Genomic DNA, 18,606 nt, shown 5'->3' with positions numbered 1-18,606 from the left:
TGATACGACCAACAATTAAGAAATCTATTCTCGTTGATTTTACTTGCTTGTGCTCACCTGACATAAAGAAACGCGATTATTAAAAATTAAAGTATATGCAATTTACTTTAATTTACTTTTCTAAATGAATAGAGTTATAAGATAGAAAATATCACTGTTGTTATCTTCAAGATATTTGAAAATTGAATCGTTTATAGCAAAATTTAAAACAATGGCTAGCTTTTAACCAATCAGAAAATTCCATTTCGACTTTCACTGATATCGCTGGAACGGCTTGTCGCAGAATGTTCTAATGTCGACAGAAACCTTCCTCGTGCTTAGAACTATCTGTATGCCAAGTTTCATAGCTTTCTGTCGGTTGGTTTAGGAGTCTATAGAGGACAGACAGACACACATTCACTTTTATATATATAGATTATCATCCATGACATTTGCTGGCTTACTGCTCAATTTGATCAAAATCTAGTTTCACCGAGATTGATTTACTGTTCTTCAAAAACTACAATGCTTTGCAGGAAAAAAAATCCTTGCCCTGACATTATTCCGCTGATTCTTGCATTTTCATGTGATTATCCTGTTTGGCTACACAAGGAAACAGAAGTAGTAGTCACAGTACTTTTATTTTCTTCGCACTAGGGTTACACAAAGAGCTATTGGCGACAGTCAAGGAAACATCTCTGAGTATGATTCGTGAAAAAACAGAATGGATTATTAAAAGTACATTCAAATTTCAACAATTAAACAAGCAATTTTCTGGCAATTAAACAGGTTTTTGAAAAAAACTGACATTATTTTTGACTAGGGTAATGATTATGATCACTATATTTACTGAGGTAAATAATTATACTGCAAATATTATATTATAAAAATAAACACGGAGCATTCAAAGATAAAGTAATATAATAAGTATATAGTTTCAAAATGTATTGCAATACATTTCAATCTAGTATAAACAAACCATTTTGAAAAGTACCCATTACTTTTAGAGTAATTTCTTACATAAATTTTGGAGTCTATCTATCACCCGAATATAATATAAATAATATATAACTTTAAGCTATTTGAAAAATAACTTTTAGCGAAAAATTCAGCTTCAAAATGGATTTCATAAATAATTCTGCTTAAGGAAAAATATTTCTTGTCATCCGTTATTGAAAATTGTTGTCACTTATAGTAAACATGTTTGACTTTATTTACTAAGCATGGCTTTAAATATTATCGAAATATTTTATGCTTTACAAACAATAACGTTTTTATACATAACTCACTTCAATTTACAAATTGTATCTCAAAAGATCGCCACAAGCAATTTAAAAGATTTCAAGAAGTATAGATAATCTCTACATTTGACATAAACTGTAAGAGACACATTGTGCAAATTTGCAAAGAAAAAAAAATTAGAAATTTCAGAAAACAAACGTCGTATTAGAGTCTTTAATGGTTTAAAAGTATCCTTTGTAAAAATAAATAATAAAAAATAAACATAATTAAATTGTTTTATGTTTTAGTGCGTAGTTGGAATCCGTCTAAAATTTAAATTCCATTATTCAATATGCATTTATACATTTGAATACATTATGCACATTTTTATACATAAACTAATATACATTTAAATACATTATGAGTATTTATAAACATTATTCAATGTACATTTATATACGGGATACATTTTCTAAACATTTTTAAAAATAAATGTCTAATTACAATTTTTTTGGCTTTTTGTGTCGTACAAAAAGTACACAAATATTTTAAGATACATTTTAAAACATTGATTTTTTCTTTTGATACTTTTAAATGCTGTTGTGGTTTCTAATAACACTTGGATAAGTCAAGCTAGCCACATATTGGCCTTATGAAATAAGTCAAGCCTTACCAAAATGACAAGAAAGCACCACTAGAGTGAATGTGCGACTTACCTCAGAATCCTCAGATAGAGGGCAGCACCATTCACTCGTTACACCACTTCCTCAATTTTGACATAGATTTGAAGGGGAAGTCACTTTTCTCTAGATCCCTGTACTCAGCGACCGACCACAGAATTTGTGATTAAGGAACAACCCATGTACTCGGAGGGTCTTAGCAACTTTGAGGATCAACCCCCCCTCTGTGCCGAAGACCGATGTTCTAAAGACTAGGCTACAACAGCCCATATTTACAACTAAAGATATCACGTTTCAATATTAAAAAATTTGTTTATTTTCAATAAAACTGTCCGTTTATAATATGTTTTTAGATTTTTTGCGCTTTCCTTGTTAAAAAAAAATTCTTTTTTATTAAGATTTTTCTGTGGGCAAATTTAAGTAAAATAACTAAACTATATAATATTCCAAACTTCATGTAGCTTTCTGATATACAGTGAGTTAAAAAAGCAAAAAACCTTTACAAATTTTGATCAAATGATCGGATTTTCAAGTATTAAAACTATATTTTAGTAGTTCGGAGGCTTAACTTTAAACAAGTAAATAAATTAGAGCGGACAGATATTTTACGTAACGAGAGAATTAATTGTTTCAAAAAAGTTAAAATATTAAAAAAATTTGCTTTTTTTTTAATAGTTTAGGCAATAGAAAATTTCAAATTTGGGCATCTTAATGTCATTTTTTTTGTAGTTTGTTATTATATTTCATAATCTTTCATACTTTTTAATCCTTTGTCCTTCGATTGTTCTTTTATAACTTTGATTGGAGCAGTATTGCTATTTCTGACTCTAGTACCAATGAGTTCTAAACAACCAACTAATACTTTAGCCATACTTTTTAATATTTATTTCACACCGATTTTTTAGATTTTGTTTTTCCTAGACTAAATTTTGTTCGACCGATTTTATCACTGAGAACTACATAAATTAAACTGGTTTAAAAATTTGCATGTCTGATTATTATTTTTTTTCTCCATGAATTGTAAATTATATAATAAAAAATATTTAGGAAAATATACTTCATATAGAAATTTATTTGAGAACAAATTTTTTGTTCCATTTATGCTAGAACATGATCTTACCTAAATCGGATGCTGGTATTTCAAATTTGAAATTAGTTTCGTTCGGAAAGGTATAGATTTTATCAAAATTATAATTTTAGTTTAGTTTATATTTTTTGTCTGAATTTACAAGTATGTAAAGAATGCACAAGTTCATATAGGTACATGTACACTTACCTGATGTTTTAAAAATAACTCTAAGACAAAAAACATAAGACCTTAACGTTTCGCATCATAAATTGATATTTATTGTCATCTTTTTCCTACCATTCCATGTGTAGAAGAGAAGTTGGGACATTTAGTATTCACTCGTAAGGATTTTAAAGAATATTGCAGACCAGCAACGCGAAATTATTTAAAATCTATTCAAAAATATCATGAAACAGAAAACAGAAAAATTGTTTCCCCTTTTCATCTTAGGATAAATAGGCTTTAAAAATTGCGTGAAAAATTTGTTGATTCGATCAAATAGTTGCAAAGCTTAAATAGTTTTATCATTAAAATTTAACATAAGCTCTATTTTCTGTTTAACTTTTTGTGAAAATTAATGAAAATAATCTTGTTTTTAAGACTTAAACGATAAAAGTTTCTAAGATAAATTTCGCAGTTATAATTGTTTTAATAAAATAAAAATTAAAAGCATGTTTAAAATGAAAAAAATTCTCCTGTCACTTTTGTGATTTATAACCAACATTAAATTTTTAAAAAATATTAATAAAAAAAGGGTGAAAAAAAATTGTGGCACTTATATTCTCCACATGCTGACTGCTTTCCTCTTTCAAAAAAGGAGTGATTGATTACATCTAGGAAGTAAATAAGTTCTTCCCAATTACTTTGTACTCCCTTCAGAATTGACAGCTTTGTAGGTTCATTGAAATAGGTGAGATTGAAATATCTCTTACTCTAAAATAGTAATTAAATATTTATCTTTTTAATTGGATTTTAGAGGGCTAATTATGCTTATAAATTTATAAAAATTGGACTTTATGCAATTTGTTTTGATTACACTGCAAAAAAAATTTATATATATATAAAATTCGGTAACCTGCAGGCTAAATATGCAAATGTTTATGTTTTAAGTAAAGATTTAAGTATAAGTATAAATGTTTATAAGTAAAGATTACATTGGTAATTTTTTAAGCTGGGCATAGCTAAAAATGCCCCTTTAAGTTTTTTGACATAGCCTAAAATGCCATTTTAAGATAATGGACAAAGCTCAAATTGCCCGTTTAAGCTAATGGAAATAGTTTAAAATGCTCGTTTAAGAAAACGAACATAGCTCAAAATGTTTGTTTAAAAAATTGGTAATAGTTCAAAATTCCCGTTTAAGATAATAGACATTACTCAAAATTCCCGTTGAAGATAACTTACATTGCTCAAAATGCGTGCTTAAAAAAATTGTTTTAGTTCAAAGTGCATGCCGACCCATTTGGTAGGGTTAGGGAACTTGTATCAGAAAGGTTCTGGGTTCGAATCCTGGACAAGGCATGGATGATTCTCCTTTCTCTGTATTATCTGTCCCTACTGTGGGAGCATGGTTGACCCACCTAATAAGGTACCCCTGAAAGAGCGGTCAACAGATATACCTTAATACACCTGAATTGACGAAAGGTCAACCCAGATGGGCATTGGAAGTTCAAAATGTACGGTTAAGACAATGGAAGAGATGAGGCCGGGATAGCCTGGTCGGTAGGGTGCTGGGCCCATGTCCTAGAGGTCGTGGTTTCGATCCTCGCCGGCCGAAGACTCCCCGTGTAGTAAATGGTGACTGATGCACGTTAAATCTGTCGAGTCTCAAAGTCCTCTATGTTCCCATAACAAATCAATACCTCTGGGGGTACTGATCCAGGAGTTTCCTTGTCTTCTGGATTGGTTCAAAATTACAAGGATACGGAGTTGAACATTAGTAGTCGTAAACCCATGAAATTGGGTCGGCTGTTCAACGACGGTTATAAAATAAAATAAAATGGAAGAGATGAGTCGATCTCAAAAGCATTTTAGTGAATTTGAGTAAATGAGCTAAAGAGTAGGAAGGGGAAATCAGACCGTGCCTTAATTTCTTTGTTGCCAGCTAGAAATTGGCGGAATCTCAAAATATATTATCCCCATAACTTATTTAAACTGCACTATTAACACTAAGTCTAGCTATTTTGGGTGTTTTAATTTGCTGCCGAAAGACAGGAATTGTAAGGTTATTTGTCGCCTCTATTTGTTGCCAAATGCGCCGAAATCATTCTTATACTCCAAAAACCCCAAGTGACTTAGATCACGCTTTGAAATTGAAAGATTTAACAAGATAAATCTCAGTAGGATCGCTTAATAAGGATAAAAATAAGGACTTGACCGGGATTTTTTCTTAAAAATGTCACTTATACCCTTCATCTATTCAGCTTTTTATTGAGTTTTGTTCAGGAAAATGCACGTTTGAAAAAATAGGCATAGCCTAAAATGCGTGATTAAGAAAATAGACATCAGCTTTTATTACATCTCTAAAACTATTGTTATAACTATGACACTCTTAAAGAAGAAATTAGTTAATTATGATTATCCGCAGTGTATGTAAAAAATGAAAAAGCACACACATCGAATTTTTGTGTTTATTTGGTATTTCATCTTTTGCAAAATTAACATAGATTTTAAATATTTTGGGTTTATCGTTCGTTTAAGGTTCAGAAGGCGAATTCTGTGCTACTTCTAATTCCTTTAACGCGAATTTTGATTTATGTCTATTTTTTTTCTCTTCCAAACTATGTCCAATTTCTTTTTACTATGTACAGAGCGCAAAATACAAAGCGGACCACTCTGATTAACGTTTGATCTAATGATCGGATTTTCACGGTTTAGGACTTAATAATAACCCTTAGAAAAATTTTCCATACTTTTGCCATAAAAAATACCATAGGATAAAGTTTTTTGCCATAAGTGCATCGCAAATTTTTTGCCATAAGTGCATGTTAAGTTTTGGTCATAGGTATATAGGAAAAGTATTTGGTAAAATTTTACCATAGGTAAAACCGCATTGGGATACCTTTAGGTAGTTTTCTTGTATAGCAAATTTTAGCCATAAAATTATGAAGTCTTTAATTCTTCCATAGGCTACAGCAACATTTCTTCACAGTCCTATGGAAGTTTATCATAAAACTAAACATAGCGAGATTTATGCATAGACAAGATCGAGTGATTGAATTACAGAGAGCTTTCCGGACTTTTCACAATGATAATACTACAAGAATAATTATAATAAGAGAAATTAAGTTATTAAATGAGAAAAAAACAATGCTTATGAACAGGACAATGCCAGAATAATTTAAATCTTAAACTATTTCGAAAATAATAAAGGAAATATGGATAATGAAAAAAAATGGAATGGACTTACAGATTTGTTGATAGTCTGCTGTTCATTAATCCGAAATCAATCACAACATCAAAGATTGAACACAATATCGTAGAAAGTCACAAAATCCAACGTTTCTTGTTAGCAAAATTTACACAACATTATTATAACTGCGAGAGCTAATTTGATTCTAGATTATCAAGGTGCTTATAGAATAGATTAAGTTCAGAAATTTAGAAAAACGTTGTCGACACTAGTAGGGTGTTGATTAATTTCAAGAAGTTTAAAAATCAATTTAGATAGATACTAGAAAAGAAATAATAAAATGAATGAGTACAGAAATTAAATAAAAAAAAATAATAATAAATAAATTTAAAAAACAAACAAACTTTCAAATCTTTTTGGCCGAATATTGCTCAGTCAAGGTATCGACGTCCCACGAATGCCCTGCCGTCGACTTATCGACAGTGGAAATTTCTTTCGTTGAAATAACCGAAAATAATTTCAAAAAAATATAAATTTCTATAAGGTGGGTGTGAACGTGATTGAAAAGTACAATTATTTTTGATGGATTAGTTTAATTAACGCGAACTATACCTGGATTGTCGGAGTTGCAGTAAAACAAGTCTGCTTCCTTCACCAACCATGAACACTCTCCCATATGAATGACGCATGCGTATAGTGTGTTTCCATTGGTTTGTCATATACCTATAGTGTTTCCCTTTAATCGTACAATAAGGCTTTGGTGTCCCGCCATCTAATAATGCACAAATTCTATGGTCACCATAAGTTTATTTCCAGTGGAACACCAAAGTCAAGCATCACTGACAGCGGCCGGTTAGTGAGTGAGTGACCACTTTGATCAGCCTGCAAAGGGACCGAGGGTGTGCGGTATCGGTTCTCATTAAACTGTTCTACCGTAAAGTGCTCGACTTCACGCGGAGGTCGTCCAAAGCAGGGATGCCATCCCTTCTGCGGAGGATCAAAATTGCAATGGCATGTCATCTGATCATTCTCAGGGATGGTTCCCAGACCACCACCCAGACCCATAGGTTTTTGGTGTCTTGCCATATGAATGCCATTCAAATTTCTATGGTAACTATATACGTATGATGTCTTGTCATAGAAATGTACATACGAATTTCTATGGTTACCGTAGGCTTGAGGTATCTTGCAATATAAGTTTCTATTATTTTCGTAAGTTACCATCGATTACACTAGGCGTACCTATGACAAATTGTTCTAAAGGAATTGTTCAATACCTCAAATATGCCAATTAATTAGTGCAAAAGAATACTTAAAGTTACGAAATCAGACACATTAACACACTTTCTCTGTATAAACATACCTTTTTTTCGACATCAGGAGGTAACAGCAAACTGGGAAACATGGTCCTATATTTTAGTCAGAGGAACATTTTAAAGTTTAACAAGTTTAACTCCTTAATGTTAATTTTAATTTGAGCGTATTTTGACATATCTCGTGAACTTCTTAAGCGAATCGATAAATTTTTTTCATAAAATTATAAAGTTAGTTTATCCAAAGATAATTTCATGCAAAAATTAACAGTCAAAAACTCTTTGAATTGTAAGTTATGCATTTTCTTACAGTATTTTAAAGAATACAAATTTACGTAGCAAAATACACAGTTTGAGTGAAATCGGACTAAAAGTTCCTGAAATTTTAAAAAAGTCGTATTTTGAATGACTGAGTGATCCGTCTTTTATTTTGAGCACTGTACTTTGACCTTTTAAGCAAAATCCTTTTTCCTCAAACGCATATTTCAGATTTTGAACATTTTTCTTAAACATAAAAATTCAAATAATACGTAAACATGTTTTTGGCAATTTTAAATATCCCGTCTTGACAGCTAAAATACGCAAATCACAAACCCTGTTCACACTTTTTTTAAAAAGTCGCTAGACCCCCTAGTTTTTTTACTTCAACTTTGACTTTTATTCCAGTAATCTAATTTTAGAACTAAATTCTAATAAAAGGTGCAGCACAAAATTTGCACTTTCATTCACTTTAGAAAACTTTAAGTAGAATATTCTTTAGGAATATTTTGTGTTAAAACTCTTGCCCTCTGAAAATTACCTTTTTACACTCTTTTTTCCCCGTTTTTAATTCAAAACTTGAAATTTTTGCAAGTGTAATTTTCTATTACATTAGTTTTACATTTAAAAGAAATAAAAAAAGAGGGATTTTAGTACCTTATGTAGTTTATCTACCACTACAAAAATACAATTCCAATTCACTAGTATATAAGACACGTTAACTCGAGTCTATGTTGGGGTACCTTTTCATAGATGAAGGTCGACATAGTCGATAACATACGCCCCACATTGGTGACCCGGACGTGATGTTAACACACCTACTTTGAGAGAAACTTCCACTTTGATTTGTATACGTCTACTTCGATGCATGGTCCACATTGAAAAGTTGACTTGCAACTCGTGACTGCAGCATAATCCCCCTCCTCACGCTGTTGCTATTCAGTCTCGATCATACACAACGTTTACCTGCATACACCTGACTACTAATGGCAACACAAGAGTGGCCGCGACAGTGAACTTAATACAGCTCTCAAATTCCGGTAATCTTGATACAGCTCTCCCGGCTTCTCTTAAAACAGCTATGAATCAACTAGGGGTATCCGTCCATCGAATTCTATCACAGATATACTTCTGGTGGGGGAGTACTGTACTGTGTCTACCCCTACAAGAAATATAATTCCAAATCACTAGTATATAAGACAAGCTAACTCGAGTCTATGGAGTACCCTTTCATAGATGAAGGTTGACATAGTCGATAACATCCTCCCCACACCTTAATTAAGTGTTGTACGTACTCCTCCCCTTTTGTCAGCAAAAGTAAGAAATCACTATCACCCTGTATCCGTCAGGTGCTTACGTAATTTGAAAGACCATAAATGCAAATTTTGTGATACATTTTCAAAGTACAAGTTAATTTTTATATTTCGTTGCTTTTATTCAAATGTACTTGTAATAAATAAAACACTAAGAAGTAAACTACATCCCATAAAAAGACAAAATTGCAATATAATTTTTTGAAAAAAACTTTTAATACATACTAGATAACATGTATGTTTCAAATCTATATTGTAGTATAGAGTATTAGTATAATCCCGGGAAATGTTTACTTCAGTAAAGATAAAAAATTAAGGAGTACAAAAAGTGCCCTGAAGAGTTAAAAAAGTTATTTATTTAAAACATGGATCGAAAGAACTGGTGAATTTCTAATGCGCATGTATACACTTATTGTAGAAAATTTTATGTGTAATCAGCGCTAGTTAAAAATGCAGTTCTTTGGCATGGTATTTCAGATCACGTAGTTCATTATGTTATTTTGTTCGGTGAATACATAAAATAATCAATGCAAGTTATTTTGCATTTTCCTTTCTCTTAGGCATTTAGGTTACCTTCTGCATTTAGGTTATTTAACAACTGCAAATATTCTCTCATTTTTTTAAAACATTGCATGTATTTTATGAAAGTGTGATAAAATGAAATGAAGTAGTAATCATAATAAAAATTTACTTTCTTGGAATGTATTGAGTAGCGACACTACAGGGATCCAGCGTATGCCAAAAACTGTAAAAAGTGGTGGCTAATTCTAAACAAATTGAAAGAGATAATGCTTGCGATAAAAACTTTTTTAACATATTTTTTTAGTATTAAATATATATATAACACGAATTTCCCCTTTCTAAACTAAAAGATGTACTTTTGAATTATTACTATGATTTCAAATGTATCCTTCATTACGATTTTGATTATTGGGTAATTCTAATTAATTTTTGTCTTTTTAATAGTTATCTTTACAATGGAAAGGATGTTTTTCTTCAAACTGATGGAATACCGCTAGGATCTAATTATTCATCTCTCTTAGCTAGCTTATTTTTGCATTATTATGAAAAAAATTATACTTTTAATATTAAATTTGTTTTTAGATTTATTGATAATTTAATTATCTTTAATTTTCAAGATTGTACTATTTTATTAAATAATACTTACCCCGATGAATTAATCTTGCTTCGTAATCATGATGATAATATTAATTTTAATTTTTTTGGATTTGGGTATTATAAAAGAAGAAAATATCTGCTTTGATGAAAGAAATGATTTTAATTTTAATATAAATTGACTAATTACTTGGAATTCTAATGTTTCTAGGAACATCTATTTAAATACCACTTTTTATGAAATGAATAGAATTAAAAGAATATGTTGTAATGCTCATTTAGCCAAAAAATAAATAGATAAACTCCTTCAAAATTTGATTAAAAAAAACAATGGTTACCCAACTAAAGTAACTAAATTCTAGATAAAATCATTGAGTTAATTGTATATTATTGTAAATAAATTAACTAAACAAATTTCTTTGTTAATTTATATAATTTCTACCATGTGCAAATCCATTTCGGGCAAATCCGAGATTGAAATTATGGGCAAAACAGGCAATGCATGTTTCGTTCTATTATCTATTTCCTATTTTTTTCTTAAATAAATGTTAATTTTCAAAAATTATTAATTGTCAACTTCTTTAAATTATCCAGTATAATATTACCTTGCGCACATCCATTTTCGGGCCCATCCTTGGTAACTAACAAATCAAACACACTTCAGTACTGCAGTGAAAACGCACTTTAATACAAAATCCCTCCATTTACGCTTTTACCTCAATTTGAGCTTTTTGTTTCATATTTTGCAATCTGGCAATCTTGTTTCGAAAATATTTTAAATCATTCCTGAAAAATTTCCTGTTCATGTAAGTTCATTTGAATTCGCTGCTCGCTTTATAGATTTCATTTCATGTTTTATTCTATTTTTCTTTATATTTTATTTTCTGCTTTTACGTGATATTTTTACTTATTGTGTTCTATTTTATTTGTTATAATTCTTTTGTAAAAGTTTTTTTTGAGTGCTTCTCACACTATTCTATTGATATATTTTGCTTTGGCTATTGATACAATATTAGAAAGCACTCCTTTTTGTTGATATAATCGTGTGAGCTGATGAAAAGATTATATCTTTTATTTTCTGGATTTTTATTAATTTTTTTTCCTTTTTTCGGATTTTTTCCCCAGTTTCTTGTTACTTTTATTATTATTTTTCTTGCCCCCCCCTNTATATATATATATATATATATATATACAACAATTATAAATACAATAAGAACTGCTGAATGGAATAAATTGTAAAGGTTCTCTTCAGTATGCATTCCTTTACGAAAAAGACATTTCGAAATAAAGAATGATTATCCTAATGATACAGTAAATTGTCTAATTTCAAATAATTAAATAATAGTAATAATAATTTAATGTAATTAAATAAATTAAATAATTAAAAATGAATTAAGCTTTAACAATTTTCACTTTTTTAAGCACGCGTGACACCCTTGCACTTAGGATTTTCATTTGGCATTTATAAGTTTAAAATAAATTTGGGATGCTACATGCATAAATATCTGCATGCGATATCTGTTTTTCGCTTTTGCACCTAATTGAGATTAATTCCATGGTACAAAAAAAAAAAAAAAAAAAAAAAAAAAAAAAAAAAAAAAAAAAAAAAAAAAAACACGAGAAAAAATTATAATTTTTTGTTATTAAAACATGATTAAACTAAACAACGATTTAACAATTTAGTGTTATAAAGCAGCTGTTCCCAAACTTTTCAATTTGTGGAAACCCTGGGTTCCGTTGTGGGATCAAGGACACAGATAGTTGGACTTCTTTTTTTAAAAAAAACTATAATGATTTTTGAAGCATGCAGTTTTATTTATATTAAGTCAATAATTCATAATCTATTCTTTCGGTTATTTATATGAAATTATTTAAGCTAAGTTTTTTTTTTGAAAAACATTTTTCCCAATAATTAATATATTGAGTAAAGTCATTTTTTCGGTTAGTTTATTCACAGTTGCCAATGAATTTTATTTAATAAAGTCAGGGCTTCGCAAAAAAATTCTCGACTATTTATATTTCAACAATCTAAAAACAATATTGGAAACTGTTATTACAGTGTTATAAACATTGAGTATCAAGGGTTTTTCCTTCATAGAAAGCATATATTAGGGCTCACAGGAAAAGAAATTAAACCAAATTGCAATGCAGGGTCCGAAATAAATTTTGCCCTAACTAAGGAACAACGAAAAAAGAAAATGAACAGTAACTGCTACACAGTATTGAAATATAAATGATTTTAATGGTATGTTTAATATTAGGCAAGAGCTACATGTTACCCAAAGCTACTTAAATTCCGATCGGATGAAATTAACACTTCGTAGCGACACGAAATTCCTAATGTTTTAGATTTCTGACGAATCTTACATCTACAGAGATTCCAGCGACAAGGTTCTCTATGGGCGAGCAGCTGTGGCTCGGGAGAGTCCGCCTTCCAATGAGGTGAACCGGGTTCGAATTCCACACCCGGCTCGCTCCGATCACAGTAAATTATCTTCAGTGGGAGATGAATCGTAGGTTAGAGTCCTCTTGCCATAAGGCTAACAGTGAGTTTTTGTGGTTTTCCACTCCTTGTAACGCAAATGCTGGTTAAGTTCACTGAAAAGTCCTCCACGAAGGTAAATTACTTCCAATACTTGATCTAGAAGTTCCCTTGTTTTTTCTGGACTTGTTTAAAAATGACAACACTACGAAGTTAACCAATGATAATCGTGAACCCAAAATTGAGTCTGCTCTTCAACGACGGTTATAAGGTCTTCAATCGAAACAACTGGGTTACGAGTAAAACAAAATTTTTAAATGATTTCAACAAAAGCTCAGACATGGCAAGTCTGGTGATCCAGCAGGTCATTAAACTGAAATCCCAACACTCTCTCACCTAACCGATCATTTCGGATCCTACTATTATCATTTTGTAATAAGAATTTCGTAAAAACGTGATATAAAATAGTAGTTTCGTTAAAGATCTTACATCTCTTGCAAGTACCCTGTGTAGCCATTCCATGAATAGAAATCTATCTATCTTTTTTATATATTGCAAGTTTTGAACTGTCTCTATATATTTTAATGCTCATTGCAATATTGCACAATTTATCAACCTAGTAAAGATCCTGAATGCAGGTTTAAAACCACAGGATGGCAGTTTTTAGAATTAAAGTTTTATTCTAAATTTATTAGGAAGTTAGTTCCCATTTTTTTTCATTGTGCTCATGTAATATATAGCATCAAAGGGAACAATTTTATACCAAAAATAAAATTAAAACGGACCATCCTGAATTACTTTAGATCTAATCATCGGATCTCTACGTTCCAGGTCTCAATCTTAATGGCTTGAGAGGGTTATCTCAATTATACTAATTAATTAGCTCAGACGATATATTAAGTTACGATATTAGACACAAAAACCTACTTTCCCTGAATAAGCAAGTCTTTTTTTCTCGATAGATTCTGATTTCTGACCCCCAAAATACAGAAGGTAGCCACAATCTAGGAAATATTGTCCCAATGTTTGGCCAGGATAGCATTTTTTTTAATACAATTATAAAATTCATTTTTTCAAAGATAATTCCACGTATAAAAATATATTTTAATAAATATTAAAAACTTTAGAATTGTAAGGTATATTATTTTTTACATCATTTTAAAGTATGTAATTTTACATGACGAAATCGGTGGCATGACAATTTGAGCGAAATCGGACGTATAATTTCTTAAAAAAACGAATTTTAGATATTCGACTTTCTTGCATTTTTACATATCGTACCACAACTTAAAACATCATCTGCCTTAATTAATTAGCATATTCGAGGTTGCCCCCTTGAAAAATTAAGATTGAGTCCTAGAACGTGAGGATCAGATCATTGCATCAAATGTTATTCAGGATGGTCCGTTTTTTTATTTAACGCCCTATGCATGTAGTAAAAATAATGACATTTCAATTTTTGTTTCAAATAATTTTTATTCGATTAGATATTACCTCATAGTGATACACATTGTTGACGATAAAATTTGATACAAAAGTGCTTCGATTGTTTTTTTTCTATTGTTCTACAGAAATATTTACAAATGTTGACATGTGAATTCTTATTTCAATATTCGAAGATTGATCTTTAAATGCAGGGGTTTTACACAGATACAATGTCATCTTCGAGGCTCTCAGAAGCAGTGGCCTCTCTCGGTCTTTCGCCGTTTCTGCTGTTTCGCCAATGCAAACCACGCTTGGGTACGGCGGCCTGACTCTCGTTCAATGACGTCATTTGTGTACAGGAGACCGGATGCATCATCATGCTGGATTGGCCTCGTCCATGGAGGCTACTACTCAGTTTGTACCGCTTGTAAGAGCGTTTCAACAAGTACAAAACCTGTAAAAACATTACAAATGCTTAAGATACATATTTTACTTTTCAGCAGTGGTCATTTAGTTTTTAGTTAGATAAAATACGCAGTATAGTTAATAAAGTTTAACCATAAGTGGAACAAAACATGCACTATTTTAAAAAAATTGGAAAAGTATTTTTTTTAAGTAATCAAAATAATACATAATTATGTAGTAACTCATGAATCTACTAACTCAAACTATGTTGCACTAAATATAAAACTCATACTCTCAGAAAAATTGGCTGGCGCAATGTCCTTTTGCGGACTTTGTGCCATTAAACCCTACATTCAATTCAATTCAATTCTCAGAAAGATTGGTTCAACATTGTTCTGTAATACCATGCAAAATCGCAATAACAATAAAAAGGTGCCGAACTGTACCATTTAACCACAGTGTGTAGTTAATTTTAAAAGGCATTAATTTGCTCGTTGATATGATTCAAGTTGGTATCGTATTAAAATTGTTGATAATCAGTACGATATGGTTCAACATGCTGCGAAATTTATAACAATGTCGATAGATACTGCGCATACAAAAATATCATATTTGGACAGTGGGTTGAGATGTTAGCAAAAGCAACATTTCAGATCAAAATCTTACTACTGATTCAGATATTTTAGCAAAAAGTAATGTTTTTATTTCACCCAAATAATTTCTAAAAAATTAGATAATTGAGCTACCTGATTTTGTCGTCCAAAAATAAATACTAGACAGAGTTGTAGCAATTCTGCAGTTTTCTGCAACGTAAACAGTATCTGGTGCAGAACATCTCTTATATTTTACACTTATGAAATTCTCTTTTTGAATCCAAGTGGTTGTTTTATTATGTGAGTTACTTGAATCCACAATTGAATAAGAACTTTTAAGTATTTCAATCTTTTTTATTTATATTAAGCACCTTTGTTTCAATTTCCAACAAGTTTCTCAGAATTTTAAATTTATGCAATAATAACTAACCGTACAATTAATAGATTTAAAACTAACTGCGCAATCGTCCAGATATAAGAAATTAGAAGCCGAAAGTACATAATCGTGCCATAAATCGAAAGTATAACTGTTTTAAAAGAAATAAAAAATTGTGTATCAGCATGATTCTATATTGATTTTTGAAAGAAATAAATCTAATAAAACTAAATACAAGTTTTTCTGATTCATGGTCATTGTTTTACTTTTAAATAATTATTTTTTACTGATATTAAATTCCATCGTATTACGTTTTTATAAAATTTGTAAAATGTGTAATAAAATCAAACTTTTGTTAGTCATTATTTAATAAATTATGAAAAATATATTTATTAGAATGACATCTACTTTTATAAATGAAAAATTTATTAAAAGCTGACAATTTTCTTAACTGGATGTGGAAATTAAGTTTGCTTTTATAATTAAAAATGTTTATATTGTAGGCTTTTAGATCTTATTTCAAAAACTTCAGACAAAGAAATTTTAATTAACTTTCTATTATGCTAATTTTCACATTTTAAGACATAATTAAGTCTCGGCAGATAATAATGAGCTTTCTAGAACGTAAATAATATGCCGAGGAAAGCTGGTATCCGTAGCAAACTTACTGATTTCAATTCTGAAATGTAGTTTTAAATTCTAAATTAGTAGTCCAATTAGTAGTCGCTTACATTACGGTAGGGGAAGATACATTTTAGTAGAAAATTAGCGGATTATATTATAATTTCATCTACTGTGTACTAGTTTGGAAATTAATATTACTAGTTCACAATTTTAGTTTCAAAATTTAGCAATTCTAAACTACTAGATTCAGATAAGTTTCAAAATGAATATATTCAACTGTTTTATATTTTAAAAAGCGTGCTTATTCCTTTAACAGTTTTGTTTATACAGCAAATTTCTATTTAAAAAGTTCGCTTAATTTTTTTGTTTATGGCACGAAGATTATCCCGGTTTGAATTTTGAAATAATTGTAAATAGATTGCATCTTCATTTTATTTAAATTGCATTTGTTACTAAACTTTTCATAATTTGTAGTTTTATTCTACTAGAATTTTTTAAAAAGCATTTTGAAAGTAAAGTTTTTATTTTAAAATACATGTATAATCTATCAGTGCTTGAAAAAATCATCCCTTTTCTTTATGACGTTGTGTTTGCGTAAGCTTAGTAATGATGTAAAAAGTATTTGTTTAAGTAAAAAAAAAATTACTGAATTAGAAAAATTGATACTTTCTATTGAGCCTGACTATCAATTTAATTTTAAACAATATAGCGAAGGCATATTTTATGAGCAATAATAACTATCGCTATTGTTAATTTAATTTTGATGAACAAGTATTTTTTTTGTTTCACAGACATAAATTTAAAAATATGAAATGATTGAGTCATCAGTTTATAGATTATTGAACAAAAGTAAACATCCTTAAAACTGATATACAATTTTGATTTAAATAGTATATATAAAATTATTACAGATATAAAGCTGTAATAGTTTCGATATAAATTTTGAAAATCGCCAAGTTGGCGAAACTTGCCCACCTCGAAGATAAATAAAATACTACTATCAATAAACTACTACTACAAATCAATAAAATCTTCAAACAATTCTCGATTATCGCATACTTTTATGAAAACAACAATATAGCATTGAAACAACTTTTCTAATACCAAGAAATTAATTCACAAACCTAACACCTCTCCATTTTCAGAAAACTACGGTTTTTCTTGATACTTACATTTTACTCATTACATTTTGCTTAAGGTTTTTCTTGATGCTTACATTTTGCTCAATTTTCGTAATCAAAATTTGATATATTCATAATGGGTTACGAATAAATATGGACAAAACCTAACAATCATAAATAATTGCAGTAAACGTCATAACATTTATATAAATTGACTCGTATTCGCTAAAAAGCATTTTTCGTAAAAGTCTTACAAAGAGTTCTTCTTCTAAATTTTTAAAAAAAAAATTAAAAAAAATAAAATCTGGAAAAATTATAGTAAGAAGTAACAGTACTCGGGATGCAGTACTTCTTACCGCAAAATTTTATATCGTATTTTTTTACGGTAATATTTGTTGAATTATAGTTCAGCAAATGTTGTTGATTAAGCAAATATTACTTAAAATTACGGTGTATCAGATTTTTTTTCCATAAAATTTAACGATAAAAAGTATTCCAATATTTTTTACCGTAATTTTTTCGGATTTTTTTTATAGTGTATATTTAGAATGATAAGGAAAAAACGGTAAACCATTTGCTCTTGACTTTAAATGAAGATGTTTTAATATTTTGATGAGATTAGACAGTATTGGTTACACTTGCGCAGAAATGATTTTAAGAAATGCATCTCATACTTATGCCATTCTTGAGATTAGCCGAAGTCTATTTAAAAGAAATCCTTTGTGGTCTTTCAAACTTTATTGTATGACTTAAAATACTTGAAAGAGTTCAGTAGAAATTGAAATTGAAGAATAATTATTTTAAAATAAATAAGAGCGCGTTAAAGCTGAGAAAATTGTGTTTTATTAAAGAAAAACTGTAAGCGAAATTAACATTTTTAAATATATAAACTATTGAAATCTGCGATGAAAAAGCAACTATCTTTTTTGCTACAATTTCATTGTTGCATTTTGCTTCAAAATTTTTTTTAATGTATCGAATTTCATTTCATTCCTTTTTAATACACAAATAATAAAAAGTGAATGTTTAAATTTTTTGATTCGGAAGATTATATTAATTAGAACAAAGACGCGTGTTTTTGATAATAGTTATTGGTGCTAAACGCACACATTCGATAAAATGTTAAAAAAAATTTTTTTACACTGATATGTATTAAGCTTTAATTTTTTTATAGATTATAAGGGGAGACGATGCAAGTTGAACCTAGAGGCACGGTTGTTGTATCCTATGAAATATTTTGTTTTTTGTTTTTCCCATTAATAAGTATATATATATATATAAA

General features: G+C 29.7%; 1 protein-coding gene across 1 annotated transcript in view; it reads right to left on the bottom strand.

Moving 5' to 3' along the window:
* Positions 1 to 14,252: 14,252 nt before the first annotated feature.
* The window catches only part of LOC107442456 (calcitonin gene-related peptide type 1 receptor), a 143,060-nt gene continuing 138,706 nt past the window's right edge, over positions 14,253 to 18,606 (bottom strand). The window contains exon 14 of the mRNA XM_043039004.2: positions 14,253 to 14,659. Coding sequence (XP_042894938.2) covers positions 14,423 to 14,659 — 237 coding nt within the window. The 3' untranslated portion in view covers positions 14,253 to 14,422. The remainder of the gene's footprint in view (positions 14,660 to 18,606) is intronic.

Source organism: Parasteatoda tepidariorum, chromosome 8, assembly GCF_043381705.1.
Source record: "Parasteatoda tepidariorum isolate YZ-2023 chromosome 8, CAS_Ptep_4.0, whole genome shotgun sequence".
NCBI lineage: Eukaryota > Metazoa > Arthropoda > Arachnida > Araneae > Theridiidae > Parasteatoda > Parasteatoda tepidariorum.
Note: the sequence above shows the minus strand (reverse complement) of the source record. Positions and strands in the feature narration are given on the sequence as shown.